Genomic DNA, 19,325 nt, shown 5'->3' with positions numbered 1-19,325 from the left:
ACAGAGAGTGTTTTTATACACGTTTGCCACAAGGCAGCTAGAAATGTACAAGGCAGCAAGAAAGGCAGAGCATTTCCCTCCTTTAAATCAGCTCTCCGCGCTGGGTATCCACACGAGAGACTTTTCTTTGCTCAGTTATTCATCGCTGGGCATGGGGCTAGTGAACAGCGTGGCACGGCCACGAGGCTCCCTTCCTGTGAAGGAGCCCGGAGGCCCAGCAGGTAGGTGGTGGACCGAGAGGGACACAGTTCGTTTCCTTGCGGGATACCGGAGTCGGATTTAAGGAGGCTGGGCTGCTGCCAGGAGAGGGGAGGAGAAGCTTCTTTTGTTTCTCGATCTGCCTTCAGGGCTCAGAACCTTACTCCTGAAGACTTGACGGAGGTGGTTGTGACACATCTGCGGACGGAGGAGGATCCCCCACCGGAGCTGAAGTTGCCACCTCCAGACGCGCACATCCTTCCACTTCCAGAAGAGAAGCCTCCGCTGTACATTCCTCCTCCCATGCCACAGCTGCCTCCAGAGCTTCCACCTCCAAAGCCTCCTCCTACTCCACATACTCCTCCTCCCATTCCTCCTCCCATGCCGCTGCCGCCGAAGCCTCCTCCCATGCCGCTGCCGCCAAAGCCTCCTCCCATGCTGCTGCCACCGAAGCCTCCTCCCATGCCGCTGCCTCCGAAGCCTCCTCCCATGCCTCCTCGGCCTCCGGAGATGGTGGTCCTGCCTACCACAGCTGGAAGAGAAGCACAGGTTATGCATGGGGCCGTGGCACATTGCTTCTCCAAAATACACAGCCCACTGTGATTCCACAAGGAAACAACTGAGGATACTTACAGACATTCACGTTGGACATGCCGTCGTTGCAAAGCCTGAAAAAGGAAATAGTATATTTTAGTAGCCTAACAAAAGAGATATCTTATATTCTGAGAAGTTAATTTACATTATGTAACCATAGGTGTACCTGCTTTTTTTTTTTTTTTTTTTTTTTCAACTATATAGGGAACCCCACTAACACTAAAATATTTAGGGAGGGAAGATAGTGATAATCCCTCTTTGCAATGAGGTTCTTCCAAACTTCAGGTTCATTATGAAATCTGTATGTGTTAGAACAAAATATTGTTTATATCACCAGGATTGTCAATTGAGAATCCTAAGAACCTTAAATGTAATGTACAAATAGATGTATCTACCCATTGTAATCCGAAAAGCTGCTTTGAGCTTACACTGTGATGTCAAATCTCATGGGGTCCAGCCCAGGTTGCAACATCGCCCTGGAATCAGAGGTGGAATGTTTTACCTGTTCTCCTCTCCCTCCAGCAGCTTCCTGTACATGGCAATCTCCACATCCAGGGCAATCTTGATGTTCAGCAACTCCTGGTACTCCTTCAACAGGCGAGCCAGCTCCTCCTTGTCTTTGCTCAGGGCACTTTCCAGCTCCTCCAGTTTCAACCTGGCATCCTTCAGAGCCATCTCACCACGCTCCTCGGCCTCAGCAATAGCTGCCTGCAGCTGCTGGTTCTGAGCAAGAAGAACAAATTCTCAGGTCACATTTTGTCACCTGCATCGACCCCCAAGCCTCAAGCAGAGGAAAAAAAGTCAACACCATGAAGGCAACAGCAGTAGTTGAAGAAAATGTTTTTGCCCGACACAACTGGGTTTGTGATCCAGCTGGTATCCAGTGAGACACCAAATAACCCCTACCTGCTTCTTCACATTCTCAATTTCAGCCCGCAGCCTCTGGATGTTCCTGGTCAGCTCCTGGATCTCAATTTTGGTGTTGCGCAGGCTGTCCCCGTGCATTCCAGCAGTGCTCTGCAGCTGTTCGTACTGATGGTAACGAGACAAACAACCCTTCAGTGAAACGTTCCTAATGCCTAGACAAGATTCTCAACTTCCCTAGCTCATGTGCTGCTAAGAGCACCCAACACAGTGGTCCCTAAAAGGTAGATGCCCAGCTCTATGTTCTAAGATGGTTCTAAGATACAATTATCATTGTCTCCTACATTTCTGAATTTGGAGAAGGATCTTAGTTAGACAAACAAGTGTCCTTTGGTTTCTGTAAAGATACTTTGTCCTGGTAGTTTCTAAATAATGGATGTTGTTTATTGAGACAGAATGCCAGAGTAAGATTGTGGACTTGTGAAGAGGGAGCCAGACCCCTCAGCTGCAACACCCTTCCTTTTGAGACTTCCTCCAGCACCGTTAGCTTAAAGACATCTCTCACTTTGTCACAGTTCATCTGCAAACTCAAACCACCACCCCAGCTCCCTCAAGTGCTTCCCAGCTCACCTGGCTCTGGTACCAAGCCTCAGCTTCTGCTCTGCTGCTCTGAGCGATCTGCTCGTACTGGCGCCTGACCTCCTCGATGATGCTGTCCAGGTCCAGGTGGCGGTTGTTGTCCATGGACACCACCACAGACAGGTCGCGGCTGATTGTCTGCATCTGAGCCAGCTCCTGCAACCAGCACAGGAGTCAGCCTCAGCGTGCCAGGAGAGGAGGGCAGCGCAGCCATTCCGGCAGCCCCAGCGACTCTCCGGACCGCAGCCCCACGGGCACCTCGCCTGCCCTCGGTGCCTGGACTCCCCCCGCGCCTCGCTGCAGCTCAGGCAGGCTCTTACCTCCTCGTAGATGCACCTCAGGAAGTTGATCTCGTCGGTCAGAGCTCCCACCTTGGCTTCCAGCTCCACCTTGGTCATGTAGGCAGTGTCCACATCCTGCAGGACAGATCACAGAGAGTGCTTTCATTTCCTCTTGGAAATCCTTCAAGACCACAGAAGTTGGTCGGTGCTGAAGGTAACAGCTGTGACAGAGCTATTCAGCCATGCAGGAAAAAGCGAGAGGCTTCCAGGAGCCGCCCTCGGATCCTACAATCTCTGTTGGTTTTCCCATCCAAGAGGGAAGCCCCTTAAAGCACAGACAAAGCCTGATATTCAATCAATCATTTTCTAGTGCCTGTGACTCACCTTCTTGAGCACCACAAACTCATTCTCGGCTGCTGTGCGCCTGTTGATCTCTTCCTCATACCTATGGAGAGTAAAAATATAAGCTGAGTTTCCTGAATTTTCCTGCCTAAGGCAATGCTAAACAAAACAAACACATACACACACACATACAAACAGAATAAATATTTAAATTGACCAAACTTTGTCCATAATTGCTATAAAATGTACACATGTAAAGAAAGGTGACCTGTGAAATAAAGATTACCATCACTGTCAGCTGCTCGAGCTGCTTTCTGTGTTACTTCAGCACTGCACTTACTTGGTTTTGTAATCCTCAACGTACTGCTGCATGTTCTGCAGCTCTGATTCCAGCTGCCCCCTCTGTGCCAGGATCGAGTCCAGCTGCCTCTTCAGGTTCTGGATGTAATTCTCAAAGAGGACATCCAGGTTCTTCCTCGGCCCCGAGGGCCCTTGCTGCTGCAGCAGCTCCCACTTGGTGGAGAGCACCTTGTTCTGCTGCTCCAGGAAGCGCACCTGAAAGCCAACACATGGAGCATCCACCGTCAGACATGAAGCAACAGCAGCAGACAGGACACCCCGTCCACCTTGTGAAAAGGGCACCAGTTCTTCTTGGCATGATGACACAAGAGGTAGCTAGCATTTTGTTTAGAAGCTCTGTTGTTGACAACATTGCAAGGTCAAGAAAGGGAGGAAAGTTCTAAGTCATATTCAAATCAAAGGAGCTTTAAAGTGTAGCACCAACTGCAATACTCTCCCACGGCAGGTAGCCTAGAAAGTTGAGATTTCTAGTCTAAACTAAAACCCTGGATACTTGGGGAAAAAAAAAAAAAAAAAAAGAGAGAGAGAGAGAGAGAGAGGAAAAAAAAAAAAAAAAAAAAAAAAACATTAGTGAATACATAAACTGAAGGGTATTTGGAAAGGGAAAGGTGCAGAAGTGAAATTTTGTGCATGAAACCAGAAAACGTTTGGAGGCGTTTAGCCTGTTTGCAGGAATAACCTATTAGCTGAACCTGGTGCAACAGGCTGGAGTAAGCCCTGAAGATATAGCTTTGATCTCATGTGGAAGAGAGATTCTCATCTTTTCCCTAGCAGTACTTAAGAGCAAGGCTCTTCCCAAGCTTCTCAGCCTACTGATGCTTAGCTCATAAAGGAGAAAATTTCTGCAGAACTTGATAGCTCCTCCAAATGCTGACCCTTACTAGTCACAATCCCACCCTCTCACCTTGTCAATGAAGGAAGCAAACTGATTGTTAAGAGTCTTGATCTGCTCCTTCTCCTGGTTTTTGACCTGCTGGATCTGGGGGTCAATCTCAACGTGGACCGGCTGCAGGAGACTCGAGTCGACCTGCACCGGCTGGATGCCGGGGCCACCTCTGCCAGGGCCACCGAAGCCGTGCATGCCGAAGCCTGGGCCACCAAAGCCGCCCATTCCTCCACCACCCATGCCTCCACCATAACCACCCATGCCTCCACCAAAGCCGCCCATTCCTCCACCGCCCATTCCACCACCGCCCATTCCTCCACCACCCATTCCTCCGAAGCCGCCCATTCCTCCTCCGTAGCTGCCTAGTCCTCCTCCATAGCCTCCACCGAAGCCGCCCATTCTGCCTCCATAGCCTCCGCCACCGTAGCATCCTCCCATGGCAATCCTTCCGCTGCCACCCATGTTGTGGAGGCTCCTGCTGCCAAACCCTCCACAACGTCCACCACCTCCATATCCCCTGGACATAGAGAAGGAGCTGTAGCTGCTCCTGCTTCTGCCGCCACCTCCTCCAAAGCCACCACCGATGGCAGAGCAAGAGCTGTAGCCCCTTCTACTCCCTCCTCCAAAGCTTCTGCAGACAGACTGCCGAGACATGGCTGCTTCTTCCAAGTGGGGTCAAAGTCAAAAAGAGAAGAACGATCGATGGGGTTGGGCTGCAAGGAGGTGAGTGCAAAGAGAAGGGAAGTAAGTCCCTCTGACTGGAGGGCAGCAGATGCTCTCTTTTATCTGTTTCTGGAGGTGGGCTGGGTTTGCATGGGCGTGAAGGAGGAGACAGTTACTGTCTTCATCAGCTTGGCGTGGTTTACAGATTTTCATCTTCAATTTGCCAAACATTGACCCTACCCAGAAACACACCCTATAATGCAGAAGAAAATTAACAAAGATACAACCGTGTCTACCAAAGGGTAGTACTCAATGACTAAGAAGTCTTGTACTTCTGTGGCACGGTAACAGTCTCCCTGTTTTAGACTAGTCTTTTTTTCACCTTTCATCCATTGTGGTTGTTTCCCTGCTTATGTTTATCTCTATTTTGATCTTCCACTCCAAAGCCCTATGGCAGGCAGGCACTGTGGCTCATGCCAAATTGTAGCATGGCTTACACAATTCCCAAAACACACCTAAGTTACGCCCTTAGCCTTCTTTTTACATGGAAAATTGCCTTTGGCTTAGAGAAGTAGTTTCTCAACCCAGAGCTAGGGCTCAGCAAATTGCATTTTGATGAGGCTTTGCATCTTTTCGATCAATGAAACCTTACCAGAGAAGAGATGCCGTGGCAACGGCTGGTGCTGGAAATTCTTTCATTTTTGGACCAAACTCATTGAACACAAGCCCCGGTATCTTCATGCCGAGAAGGTCTCTGCAACAGTGGAGAAGTGCCACGACCATCACGGATGGGAAATCCCTTGGGGATTTCCTGAGGGTTTCAGGAAGGGACTGACCATGAGAAGAGCCAGGAAATGCAGCAGCAGCCCAGCCGCTGCTGTGCGGGCAGGCAGGCAACCAGCCCTGAGAACAGGCAGAGAGGAGGCATGCAAAATCCTGCTGCCCACGTAACACAACGTAAACACTTAAATGCAATTAGCTAGGCAGAGGATGCTGAAGAGCTCAACTTGTTTGTAGAGGCATATAAAAATGGAGAACAGAGAGCACAAGGACTTTCACTTGAGGAAATGCGTGCTTTTCAGCTACCTGGCTCACTTCAGCATTTATATGCAAATATAGTTTTGGCAGACAGACACACTTGTAAGCTGTGTTGAGCCCTCCTTCAAGACCTCGGGTAGGTATCCTTTTTTCACTTATTTGAAAGCAGTCACCGGGTTTTAGAATGGTAGAAGCTTATCAAAATGCTCTGGTTCTGGTATCGTTACTGAGAAGGAATCAGCTTACAAGCTAAACTTGCCATAAGACTGTGAACCACTGCGCATTCATCCTGTTGTCCTGCAGAAACTTGGCTACCAAATAACACCTACTGCCTCTTTTTAAAAATTCTTACTGAGAAGTTCATCTTCTTTATTAGTTTTCAGCAATCCCTGACAGCAGGAGAACCAGAGCACCACAACTTTAACGCCGCCTAGGCAATATTGAAGCCCAAGCCTCTTTATGGTTATTTAGGCATCTAACTGTGCTGTCTGACGAGACTCTCAGAAGTTCCCATAGGACACAGGCAATTAAGTGCTTCCTGAAAATCCACACGAGCAACTCCTGGTATCTTCAGAAGTTTAAATACCTCCTAAAATATCACCCAGGCTCCTATTTCCAAAAGCGCCTCAGGCACCCAGGCAGCACTTAATGTGCGGTTAAACTGGCAGCACCACCGAAACGCGGCCATGCCCCAGGGGCTGCTCATCCCACCCCAGCAACGGCACCTCATCCATGGGCAGGGGTCAGGGAAAGGAGCCAGCCAAAAAATACAGAGCCAGAACCCCGTGAGACCATGGGAGTGACGGGGCTTTGGTGGCTGTGCCCCATGGTGCACGCAGACCACAGACCCTAGTGTGGCTCGCTGGTCTTTCTCTCCAAATTTTGGGACAAAAAAATTGGGCAAATAGCAGGTGAGACCTGGCAGTACTGACTCGGGTAGTGAGTGCATTTCACTTTTGATTTATCTGCTGAATGTGTGTTGGCACTGCCTGCCGCACCGCAGGGATCAGGCGGGTGCTGTGGGCTTGGGACGTCGCGGTGCAGGCACCCCTGTGCGCATACACACACGTTTAGCAAGCGACTTATTTCTTCCCTCGCCCCCCTCCGGATTACCAAATCCACGGTTGCGTGGCTTTCTTTCTTTCCTGTAGGCAGGACGACGGGCTCGGGAGGTTTCACGTTCCCAGCCGTGCTCGGCGGGAGATGTGCTAAGTCAGCACAATGCTCCCGTCCCAAGCACACGTGTTTAGATAACGCGCTCGTTGAGTCACCACCGTGTCTGCGGCCAAGTTTGGGAAATCGGGCAGGGATTTGGGGCTCAGCAGCACCGTACATCCAAATACAACGGGCAGACTGGGCCCCCGTGGCCTCCAACCACGTCCTCCCTGCTGGAGGACAACGAAGGGACAGGAATGAGGGAGATGCCTGGGGCAAAAGGCTCAGCAGGGAGCTGCCAGCGCGCACCGAACTTGGGAGATGCCGTCAGCCTCAGACCAGGAGAAGTTCTGGAGGAGAAGCTAAGCAGAGCGCTAAGTCCCCACGCTTCCGATAAAGCACTTGGCATCTAGATATCTTCACTGTGCGAGCATGTTCTAGAAGGGACTTTCAACACGGAGGGCAATGACAACGAAATTAAACAGAAATTCTTTCAGGTCAGGTGAAGTTCTCAGTGCTCCAACAGGCAGAAACTTTGTCATGTCTCAGTCCTGCCCAGGAGAATCCTCCCTTAATTGCTGCTGCAATCAGAGGAACAAAAGAAAAGTGCTTTTTGGTGTTTGTTTTAAGCAAAGCCTTTGTGCACACCTAGCAGCCCTTTGTTTCTGCGTGGGGCAGCCCTCCCTCAGGAGGCATGGGCTGGAGGTGCTCCCACAGCACAGCCAGCTTTGGTTGACTCCAAGGGACATCGCTGTCTTCATTCAGCACCATCTCGGGTCCCTTTACAGCTTACCAGTGCGTTTACCTTTGTCCAAAGCATGTCCCCAGCCAAGCAGTTACATGCCTCAGCTGGCAGAGTTGTGACACGCCGCTGCTGCGCCAGTGCTCCAGCACCTGCAAGCAGGGAGCGGAGCACGGGCTGAGCTGAAAGTGACTCACCCACAGCCCCGAGCAAGGCTGCGGTTGACCAGGGACATGACTCAAGGTCTCCTGAGCAAGAGGTGAAGCCACACTGGGAGTTTTCGGCTCTAAGCTCCCCAGAAATACTTTACTTCTGCACAGGGGTAGCGCCCTAGAGGGGGCTGAGCGCTGGCGCCTGCTGTGTTTCCAAGGCCCCCGTGGCAGACGCCTTGAAAGCAGCCACAGATGCCTGGGGTGGGCTGAAAGGCCAGCACACAGTGCTCCCCACCCATGGGGCAGAGGTGGCACAGGCTTGTGCCAAAGCCCAGCTGAGCTGGCTCCAACCCGGCTGCCTCCACGGGGCCTTCCAGTGCCACCTGCAAAGGGCAAGGGAAAGCCAGGCAATGCTTCCAGATCTCCACAAAGAGGAGTCCTGTTAGGACACGAAACTCCCCGGTCAGAACAGAAAACCACACAAGTTTACTGCCTCTAGTGTTTATTAGGGTATGGCACATGCCAAAGGAGAAAGGCTTAAGCAAACAAGCGCCAACATTCCCACGATTGCAACAAAAAGGGAAAGCCCGAACAAAACCGAACATTTTACAGCTGCTTCTGAAGGACACTGGTGAAATGCTGGCACCTTGGTTAGGAAAACAAAACTGCAGCAGGCGAGGACGTCTCTTTGGCTGGGACCAGCTGGGAAATTCTTGGTCTAGGATCACCACTGCTGTAGCTTTACGGGGGGGGGCTTTCAAACGGCAGCTCCTGGCCCCACAGTCAGCAGCCCGGCAACATCCCAAGGCAAGGACCGGGGACGTGAGACCGCCTCGAGCCCTCTGCTGAGCTTGTCAGCAGCCCCAGCTGGTGCACATCGCTGAGCATCACTGCCCCACGCAGTTTCCAAAGGAGGACAGGGTCTGGTCCAAACGGGGGGGTGGCCCCCACACAGCAGCGGATGGGTGGCAGTGGTTGTGGTGGGGTTTGCTGCCTTTCTCCTTTGGGTGCTGGGGAGGGGGGATAGCTTGCTCTCCTAGACCCGCCGGCACCCAGACATGGAGCTGCTGTTTTTCTTCAGGATGCTGCCAGACCCCACCACGACAGAGTTGGACCCTGCCCCTCCGGAGCAGAACCCTGCTCCTCCAGAGCCAAATCCTCCCCCGGCGCCAAATCCGCCCCCTCCTAAGCTGTAGCAGAAGCCAGCGCCGCCTGTGTTACAGCTGCCTCTCCCACTTCCAGCGCCGAACCCCATTCCTCCTCCTCCTCCTCCTCCTCCGAGGTAGACTCCGCTGCTGCCACCGTATCCGCCTCCTACAGAGCTGCTGCCGCCCACCACAGCTGCAGAGACAAGCGGGAGGCATGGGGTTACCTCCGGTGGGGCCGAAAGTGCTGGAGCACTCCCCACGGCCCCCCGTGCTCCATCGGAGCAGGGAGCGGTACTTACAGATGCTCACGGAGCTCTGGCACTCTCCAGACATCCTGCAAGGAAAAGGGATGGATATCAGCGCCACGCGGCTTGGTTCTTCGGGGTCTGTAGGAGCGTGGTGCGCTGCAGCACCGCTCGTATTTTAGCAGAGGGGACGCAGAGTGCTGCGTCCTCCCCATGGGCCCGGCAGGATGCCGTTGAGCTCTGTTGGACCTGTGCCCACCTGCACTCCTCGCCCTCCAGCAGCTTCCTGTAGGTCGCAATCTCGATGTCCAGGGCCAGCTTGACGTTCATCAGCTCCTGGTACTCACGCATCTGCTGGGCCAGGTCTGCCTTGGCTTTCTTCAGGGCTGCCTCCAGCTCGGTCAGCTTGGCTTTGGCGTCCTTGATGGCCAGCTCCCCGCGCTGCTCAGCGTCCGCGATGGAGCTCTGCACGGTTTCGCACTGCGGGGCAGAGCCAAGGATGTGAGGAGTGGGGCAGGAGGCGCACAGCACCCGTGGTCCCCGGGCACGCCACACTCTGTGCCTGCACCTCCTGGGCTCAGCTGCTCCAAACACAGCAGCCTCTGAGCAGAGCATGGGGTGTAGGGGAGCTCCGAAGGGGCTTACCAGGATCCGTTACCAGTTACCCAGTTACCAGTTGCTAGTTACTAGTTACCCATTTCCCCAAAATGCAAGCCTTACCTGCTTCTTCACGCTCTCGATCTCTGCCCGTATCCTCTGGATCATGCGGTTGAGCTCGGAGATCTCAGCCTTTGTGTCTTTCAGGCTGTCTCCGTGCTTTCCTGCTGTGACCTGCAGCTCCTCGTACTGGTACAGAAGCCAGAGGAGCACGTGAGGCGCAGCACGGTTGGGCTCCCTGCACCGCCCCGCAGCAGCCCCTTCCCTGGGCCAATTCCGCAGCCTCCCAGCATGGCCCCATTCCCCCCAGTCCCACCAGCTCCTCCAGCCCCAGCCCCACACGGACCCCGCACCTTGCTCTGGTACCAGGTCTCGGCCTCCACCCGGCTCCTGTTGGCGATCTCCTCGTACTGCGCCTTGACCTCCGCGATGATGCTGTCCAGGTCCAGGCTGCGGTTGTTGTCCATGGACAGCACCACGGAGGTGTCGGACACGGTCTTCTGCATCTGGGACAGCTCCTGCAACCCGCACCGGCACCGGGCTCAGCCCCGCCACAACCTCCTTTGGGTGCTGAGGCCCCTCTCCGCCCCGCCGTGCCCCTGGGACCCCTTACCGCTTCATAGAGGCTCCTCATGAAGTTCACCTCATCTGCCAGGGAGTCCAGCTTCGCCTGAAGCTCCACCTTGGTCATGTAGGCAGCATCCACATCCTGTGGCAGAAAGGGGGGTGGAAGCTTTCTGCCCCAGGCAGCCGAGCCCCAGCCCCTGGCTGTACACACATCTCGGGGCCCCACTCTGCCCTAACGCAGACACCGACCCGCACAGGTGGGCTGAGACAGCCCCCGAGCACACGGGGCATTGCATTAAATTTAAACAAAACCAAGCGCTCAGAAAACGCCGACAAAGGCAGTAATTGGGTTATTGTGCTGCAGGTTTGGCCAGCAGCAGCAGCTCCCAGCTTCCTCATCCTCTGCCCCTAAGGTTCTCCAGGCTTCAGCTCCCTTTTCTTAACGAGGCACAAGCTCGATTAAAATCTGCCCTCATCTTTGCAAGTGCTCTGTCCTCCTGCCGTAAGCAGCCCAGCACTTTACCTTCTTCAGGAGCACAAAGTCGTTCTCTGCAGTTGTCCTTTTGTTGATTTCCTCCTCGTACCTGTTGATTACAACGAGGGAGATCAAATCTCTCTGCTTGCTTTGGCTCTGCCTCTGCCGCTGGCAGCCAGAGGCTGCTGGCCTCAGAACAACGCGCAGCAAAAATCGTCCTGAGGGAAAGGCAGCAGCAGCGCGGCCTCCCTGTGAGCCACCACGGGCACCCCAGCACCTCCTGCCCCATGGTCCCTGCAGCACCTCCGGGACCCTGCAGCACCTCTGGGACCCCCCAGCCTCCAGCCAGGGCCGAATCTGGCCCCTTGCTCAGTGGGCAATTGCTGCAGAGCACGGAGAGCATCTCCAAAAGGCAGACGGTTTCTGGCCCTTGGCTTCAGCAGAGGAGGGATCTGGGTGCTCCTGGCGAGCCCCTGTCTTCCTTTCCCCCCAAGGTTTTCGCAAGTCTTTCAGCACAGACATTTCTCCAGGCTTCGTTCTTGCTTTTCCAACTGGAGAAATTAATCCCGTAAATAATACTGGGAAAATAATCCTTCCCTCCACATCGTATTTCCAAAGGAAGATCTAACTAAGGAGTCCATGAGGAAATCCATGAGGAAATCACGCTGCAATTTAGCAACTGGTCTAATTGGTTCATTAAATCATAATGTCACGGATTCTTAAGTGGGGAAGACAAACAGCAGAAGATCCTGCCTCGGTGACAGCCGCAGCTCAGACAATACGCACCGAGACACACCTTGAAAAATTGGGCCCTGCTGTCAAAACTCACAGCTGGTGGCAACTTCCTCATAGCATTTTGCATTATTTAATCACCGAAACAAGTGGAACACAGTTCATTCCTGCGGTTACTTGAATTTTCTGTCTGTTCAAAGGTAGTTTTCATTTTGATTTTTTTTTTGCCATTATGAAAAAAAAATTAAAAATAAAAAATAAAAATAAAATAAAACAAAATAAAAGAGGAATGGCAAAAGTCTGTAGTTTTGACCAGCTCCGCACGCAGCCTTGTGCAGCTGGTGAAAAATAATCAGACCTGTAAGAAACCAGCCCCAGCTCGAACACAGCCACAAGCGAATCCAGGACGTGAACCCGTTCAGCCCAAGCTTTGCCAAACAGAAAACCCAGGAGGTGCCACCGCGCCCGCACCGCCAGCAACGTACTTGGTCTTGAACTCCTCCACCATGTCCTGGAAGCTCTTCAGCTCCAGCTCCAGCTGGTGCTTCTCGCTCGAGAGCCCATCCAGCTGCTGGCGCAGCCCGCTGATGTAGGCTTCGAAGTAGGGGTCAAGGCTCCGGCCGCCTGTGCTCGGGCTCTGCTCCTGCAGGAGCTTCCACTTGGTCTCCAGGACCTTGTTCTGCTGCTCCAGGAACCGCACCTAACCGAGCGCCGGGGGGGCAGAAGAAGGTCAGGCCATATTCCAAAGCATCTTTCTATCCATTTTTTGTCCCCGTCACCTGCATTTAATGAGTTCTCTCCTCCTCAGAGTGCTCCCAGCCTGCCCAGGGTCCCACAGGCAATGGGAGAACCCATCCCAGCAGCTCTGGGCTGAGCGGGCACCAGCAGGTGGCCTCCCCTCTCCCATCTCACAGAGAAACCCAACGTCCTCTGCCCCTTGCAGAGGTTGATTTTCCAGCCCACTGGGCTCTCTAGCGGCCGTGTGGTCACCCCGTGGCCATCGCAAGGGGCATGGGGATGTGCCCCAACCACCCCCGGTCCTGGCCCGGCGCCGCGCTCACCTTGTCGATGAAGGAGGCGAACTTGTTGTTGAGGGTCTTCAGCTCCTCCCGCTCCTGCGTTCGCACCTTCTGGATCTCGGGGTCGATTTCCAGGTTGAGCGGGGCCAGCAGGCTCTGGTTGATGGTCACCTCCCTGATGCCGCCTGGAGGGCAGGCGGGGAAGCCTTGCCCCCCAATCCCGCCATCAAAACCTCCGCCAAAGCCACCAAAACCACCACCAAGGCCTCCGCCGAAGCCGACCCCGGCCCCACCGCCGAAGCCGACCCCAGCCCCACTGCCAAAGCCGCCACCGAATCCTGCCCCGGCACCGAGACCATAGCCGAAGCCTCCTTGGCCTCCAGCCCCAAAGCCTCTGCAGGCCCCAGCTCCACCGAATCCTCCCAGGGAGGTGCTTTTGCTCCCTCCCAGGCTATAGAGGCTCCTGCTGCTGAAGCCGCCGGCGTTGCCACCAGAGCCCCGGCATCCTCCTCGGGCCACCGAGCTGAAGGAGACTTTGTTCCTCCCTCCTCCCAGGCAAGCAGAGCTGGAGCTGAAGCCCTTGTTGAGGCCACACGACTGGCGAGACATAGCGGCGGGTCGAGAGCGAGGGTGCTGAGAGAGGAGAGCTGCGTCCGGAGGGCTGCGAAGCACGGGAAGGTCTGTCCTGCCAGCACCGTGCCTCGATTCCCCTTTTTATGTGCTGAGGGAGTTGGCCGGGTGTCAGGGGAGTGGAGAAGTTGGGTTTTACTCTATTAATTGTTTTAGGTGTGCTTGGAACCATGCCTTCCCCTCTCCTCTCTGCCATCACCGTGACCTGCCTCAAAACACTCCCTAGATAGCTAAGAAAATAAAACAAAGCTATTGTTGGTGTTGGAAACGCATCCCCGAATCAAATTCCCTTAGCTAAAGCTGTCAACTCATCATGGGCCTTTCTATAGCTCTCATGGCAGTGACAAAGCAGTACAAATTACTTGACATGTTACACCCTCAAGGGGGACCCTTGTTTTAGCTAAATCATTCATTCTGAGCTTCATGGCAGGTGCTAGGTTCACTGAATTCCAACAAAAACCTGGTTTCCCAATCACAGCCCCAGATGCACTCCGGTTCAACTTTCTGCTCGGGGAGCTTTGTCTTGGTTTGTCCAAAACTGTTTCACAACGAGGGAGGGAGCCCAGGGAGCGTTAGTCCTTGGCAGGGTTACCAAACAAGCCCAGTGTCAGGACAGAAGACTTTTTAGGAGGTTTTAAGGCATGTCAGATCACCCCAAGCATGGTGAATTGAGCCCGGTGGGACATGAGGGGTCCGCAGAGCAGCTCTGGGTTCCCACACTGCGCCCCCTTCACCGCCCCTCATTAGGGTCGTGGTGCTAACGAGCTGTGTCTGCAGCAGCAGGTCCCAACCCCACTACGGGGCTGGTGCTGAGGCTGGAGGTGGGCTGGGGACCACCAGGGTGCCCCCGGGTTCTGCACCTTGGGTTCCAGGCTCCCCTCATTCCCCTTCCACCTCCCTGGAGGGCAGGAAGCCAGGGGGCAAGCTCTCATTGTTTTGAAAAAGACTGCTTAATTGCTTAACCACTTTTAATTTATATTTTAATTAGCAGAGGTGTCTGGAGGTGCCATCAAACTGAGGATCGCCACTTATCCTGCTATTAAAAAAAAAAAGACTTCCCCCCAAACCACAAGCTGCAAGTGCAGCCCTGACAACAACAGGCAGCTTAGCAGCATGCTCTGTAATTAGCTCTTTTATTGGAAACGTTCGTGGGAGAGGTTCGGGGAGCCAGCTCCAGCTCCAAGCCTGTTCCCTCCTTGCTTTTTCCCTGCAAAAGTGCAAATTTGGGCCCATGAGCGGAGCTGGGGCATCCCTGCGGATGGGCAGTTGGTCCAGGGGGGGCTTTTCCTCCTGAAACTCATCCAGCATTCGCTGCGCTGTGGCACCCTCAGCCCAAGGGGATTTGTGCAGCGGGGAGAAGCCGACGAGCTCCTGCTCCCTCGGCCACCACCCGCACACAGCCTCAGCCTGAGACCCCCCGCTCCTTCCTGGAAGCCTCCTCCCACCCCAGGGCTCTGGGATCCCCCGTTTCCCAAAAGGGCCGCTGCGGGGGCACCCCGAGATTGCTCTGTGCAGGGCGGTGGCAGCTGCATCGCCTCCGCCTTGCGCAACCGGCGGAGGAGCCGCGCCAACCTGCCGGAGCCCCGCGGGCGCAGAGCCGGAGCTCCCAGGGCGGCTCCGATGGGCACCGCACACACCGCTGGCTCCTGCCCGGCCGGACGCTTGCCCAAGAAGCACCCTGCTATGCCCACCAGGTCCTAGCCCTCTGCTGGGGTGGGAAAACCCATCTGAGACCCGGGGAGAGCTTCTCCATCCATCCTGCACCAGGGCGTGGGTGCCCGGGGAGCCCTGGAGAGAAGCCAGCCCCGCCGTGGGACTGTGGGTGCAGGGCAGAGGTCTGGCTCCTGCAGTGCCACCCCACAAACGGGACCGCTGCGGGCAGCAAAGCACACAGCAGAGGTCAGATATCCCCAAACCCAGCAGCTCAGGCCTCTTTCCTGCACCAAAAACCCAGAAAAAGTCCCCAGACATGGCTTAAAACCAGGCAGCTCCATTGCTATGGACCCGGACCCCCAAGGAGCCACCCCGGGAACCCCACCGCTCCCCAGCCGTGCCCTCGCACATCCACCTGCCGAGGGACTTCCCCTGCTGGGCACAGGACAGCCCCCATGGCACCCACACAAGCGTACAGCTTTGCTAGGCCAGGCTTAGAGGCCGCGGAGGGGAAACGGGCTCTTCCCATGGGACGATATAAATAGCCAGCTCCTTTCCATCCCAGCGGTGCAATCTGATCCCTGGAGGCTTCTCTCTGGTTAATGAGCTCCTGGGGAGCGCGGCCGCAGAGCTTCGGCACCGCTTACGGCAGGGCCCCGGCACCCTGGGGTGGCACCGTGGGGCTGGGACCCACGGGTTCGGTGCCACCACGGTTGTGGCATGGGGACACGGGGAGGTGCCGCCTCTCCGGTCCGTGGGGGAGCAGGAGGTGGCTGTGGTGGGATCCCATAAACCAGGATTTAGGGGCATGGCTTAGTGGTGGGGCTCGAGAGGTCAGGTTGGTGGTTGGACTCGATGATCCTGAAGGTCTTTTCCAACCCAGATGATCCCACAGAATCACAGAACACCTGAGTTGGAAGGGACCCACCAGGACCATCGCATCCAACTGCTGGGACCCCAAAGGACCACCCAAAAAAAAAAACAACAGAGCAGGTGTCTGACAGCGCTGTCCAAACAATTCCTGAACTCCGGCAGCCTCCCATGGTTCTGTGATTTACCCCAACGGGCACTGCCAGCACTCGGCACCTCCAGGAGCACCCACGGGGCTGTACAAGGAGCCACCCAGCCCCACGCTAGCTCCTCGCAGCCCCACAAAAGCCTCGGGTGGGTAGGGGACAGAGGTGGCGTGGGGCTCCCCACTTCAGCCACTCGCTTTCCCCACTGCCCCGGGGCTGCTCAGCCCACACCGCCCGGTCTGGGATGCAAAGCAGGAGGCAGAGGGGAAGGAGTGAGGCTCGGGAGGCAGAGGGGAAGGAATGAGGCGCAGCGGGCAGGGGAGCGCCCGGGGCTGCTCCGCGCTTCGAAGGCGCAGCCGCAGCTCCGCCACCGGCGCTGGGGAGAGGGGGGGGCAGCGCAGGCCCTGCCCGCTGGGGGTGCCCCGAGCGTGGGCTGCCCCCCGTCCGCAGCATCCCTCGGCACCCTCTGTGGGGGAAAGGCCGGGGAGCCCAAAGCGGCCCGCTTTCGCCCCGAAGAGGCGGCAGGGAGAGCAAAGCCCGCTCCGTCAGGCGGCGAGGACTCAGCCGCTCAGCTCGCAATTAGTAAGCGGGCAAATTGCAGGGCTGGGGCCTGGGCTGGGAAGCACAAAGCAGAAATAACAAGGTGGGTCCCGGGCGAGATCAAAGGCGCCTGTTGCAGAAGCCGGTGGCACACCTAGCGCTGTCACCGCGGCCGTTGCGCACGGCCGAGGGCCCTGGGCTTCGGGAGGCTCCGGCTGCAACAGCCCCGCTCCGACCGCGCTCACGGGCAACACCGCCCCTGGGAACCCGCGGCCCAACGCAGGAGCCCTCGACGAGGGCGAGAATTCCTGCCAGCAGGGCGATGCCGCTGACCGCTCGTGCCTGCTGCAGCGCCGTGGGCACCTCCACGGCCGGCGGGGGCACGGAGCTCCCCCAGCCCCCCGGCCCCCGCCCGCCTCAGTGGCCTCGTGGGGACAATTTGGGGAATTCAGCCCCAGAGAGACGGGGAAAAACCCCTCCGCTCGGCTGTCCCTCAGAAATGGTGCAAAACCTGAGCCCCGGCTGCCAGGCAGTGAGAATTGGGTGCCAAGCTCAGAGCCGCACGGCCCCAGAGTACTCAGAACCCCCCCCCCCCCCCAAGGCACCGCTGCCCCCTCTCCGAGCACCCCAAAAGGAACAGGAGCACTCAGGGCTGCCCACAGGGGCACCCGAATTTGGGCCAATTTGGAGCTGCGAGGGGCTGTGCTGAAAAGGGGGTGGGGGGCACAAAGGAGGTGCACATTTACACGGCTTTGCTTCGAGGACTGAGGGCACGGGAGCATTTCCCCACCCCACAGCGCTGTTTGGGGCCAGGACACTGGTTTTCAGTGAAAAGGGATGAGGGAAGAGGGGGTTGGAGCCTCCAAGCTCCAGGGAAATGGCAAAGCTGCTCCAGGCACCAGCAGGGTGCAGGGGGCTTTCCCCTCCAGCTGGCAGAAATGGCACATTTTGGGGAGAAACCAGGCAAAATGGACCGGGAAGCAAAACGAGAGGTGGCCGGGAGGGGACAGAGAGCAGGTACCGGGGGACGGGGCCGTCCCCAGCCCCCCGGTTCAGAGCCTCCAGGGACGGAGGCAGGAGCCCACGGGACGTCCCTGTGTCCGTCTGTCCGTCTGTCCCGTGCTGGCCTGGGGGGCCCCACGAACGCAGGGCACCCTCTGAGCCCCCCCAGGCCCTGGGGCTGGATCCGTCCGTAGGGATTTGGGGAGAGGAGAAACACCCCAAGGGCCGGGAAGGGTGCGAGGGGTGTGCGTGTGAAAAACGCCAAGCGAGGAGCTTTGGGCGGGTCCTGCCCCGCCGCTAATTACAGCCGAAAGCTCATCAGCAAGCCCCAGCTTGCTGCTGGCCCCGTGCCCCCCCCCGCCACGCCTGGCCGAGCCCCCCGCCACCGGCGTCGCCCCGTGCCCAGCTCCCAGCCGGGGTTCAGCGGGGGTCAGGGCAGGGGGAGAAGGGTTTTGGGGTCCCCCCAGCCAGGTCGGGACGCGGTGCTGCAGGGAGGGATCCCAAGACCCCCCGCCTTGGCACACCCCCGGGTCCTGGGGGGGTCTCTCACCCTCTCCCGCGTGCTGCTCGCTTCCAGTGTAGGGACCCCGAAGCCACCCCGAGGTTTTGGGGTGAAGGAGCCCGGCCCGGCCCAGATTGGGGTCACCGGCTGGTGGCTGCAGGCACCGGGTGCTGGCAGTGAGGGAAATTTTGGGGAGCACCCAAACGCTGTCCCCCTGCTCCCCCCACCAGGCAGGAGGGGACCCCCCACACCCAGCACCCCCAGAGCCCCCCGGAGGCCTCCAGCTCCTCACTCCCGATGCCAGGACACCCCAAAAGGCTCTGCCCCCCCCCCACCCCAAAGCACGTGGGCGTGCACGGGGCCCCGGCACGTCCAACCCCGCTGAGTCACGGGCACCTCCCGAGGCGGCCCCCCCGGGACACGGCCCTGGGGGGGGGGCACGGGGATGAACCCAGCAGGGGGGCCGGAGCGTGGCCCCAAACCTTGGTGCCCCCAACCCTCGGTGTCCCCAGACTTTGGTGACCCCAAACCTCCGTGTCCCCAGGTCCTGGTGGCCCCAAGCCTCAGTGACCCCAAACCGCGGTGTCCCCAGCGTGGGGCCGTGGCAGCGCCCCCCTGCGGCTGGGCTCACCCCTGGGGTCTGCACGTTGATGTGGGGGGGTAACAGGCTGGGTGTAACCCCCCCCCAGCACCTCTGGGTGCTGCCTCATCCCCTCCAAAGCGGCAAGCACTGCGATGGCACAGGGTGGGGGTGAGCACCCCAAAATCCCACCCTGATCCCCAAAATGCCCAAATCCCAAAACGCCCCCCCAAAATGCCAAAACGCTGCCTTACCCCCAAAGTCCCACCCCAGCCCCAAAAAAAGCCAACCCCCCCCATCCTTCCCTGCCCCCAGCCCACCCCCCGGTGCCTCAGTTTCCCCCCGTGCCACCTTCCCCAGAGCCCCGGGCACCCCCAGCCCCGGACGCCCCCGTCCCCAGCCGGCACCGGGGGGGGACCCCTGGGGGCTCAGCACCCCCCGGCCACCTCCAGCCCCCAAATGTTTTTTTTTTGGGGGGGGGAGTATCTGGAGAAAAAACCCAAAGGCTCAGGTCGGGGGAGGGGGGGGAGGTTCCTGGGGTGCAGGGGGAGGTGGGGGGTGGTCCCAAGGGGTGCTGCTCCCCGGGGGGGGGCCGGCTCCACCCCGCGGCTGGGCCCGCGCCCGTCCCCGCTCCTCTGCTGCCTC

At 57.2% G+C, this 19,325-nt stretch overlaps 2 protein-coding genes across 2 annotated transcripts; both read right to left on the bottom strand.

Moving 5' to 3' along the window:
- Positions 1-350: 350 nt before the first annotated feature.
- On the bottom strand, positions 351-4,818 carry LOC311220144 (keratin, type II cytoskeletal cochleal-like; the record flags this gene model as incomplete). The annotated part of the gene is made up of 9 exons (XM_084303599.1): positions 351-730; positions 832-866; positions 1,295-1,515; positions 1,699-1,824; positions 2,287-2,451; positions 2,616-2,711; positions 2,961-3,021; positions 3,259-3,473; positions 4,183-4,818. The coding sequence occupies 9 exons, from the start codon at positions 4,816-4,818 to the stop codon at positions 351-353; spliced, it is 1,935 nt and encodes a 644-aa protein (XP_084159725.1).
- Positions 4,819-8,950: 4,132 nt separating this feature from the next.
- On the bottom strand, positions 8,951-13,366 carry LOC311220107 (keratin, type II cytoskeletal 4-like; the record flags this gene model as incomplete). Its single annotated transcript, XM_084303524.1, has 9 exons — positions 8,951-9,255; positions 9,362-9,396; positions 9,567-9,787; positions 10,028-10,153; positions 10,318-10,482; positions 10,578-10,673; positions 11,055-11,115; positions 12,224-12,438; positions 12,800-13,366. The coding sequence occupies 9 exons, from the start codon at positions 13,364-13,366 to the stop codon at positions 8,951-8,953; spliced, it is 1,791 nt and encodes a 596-aa protein (XP_084159650.1).
- Positions 13,367-19,325: the final 5,959 nt, after the last annotated feature.

The sequence above is a fragment of the Netta rufina genome (assembly GCF_964035555.1).
Source record: "Netta rufina genome assembly, chromosome: 30".
In the NCBI taxonomy this organism is placed as follows: domain Eukaryota; kingdom Metazoa; phylum Chordata; class Aves; order Anseriformes; family Anatidae; genus Netta; species Netta rufina.
This window is presented reverse-complemented; position numbering and strand designations above follow the sequence as displayed.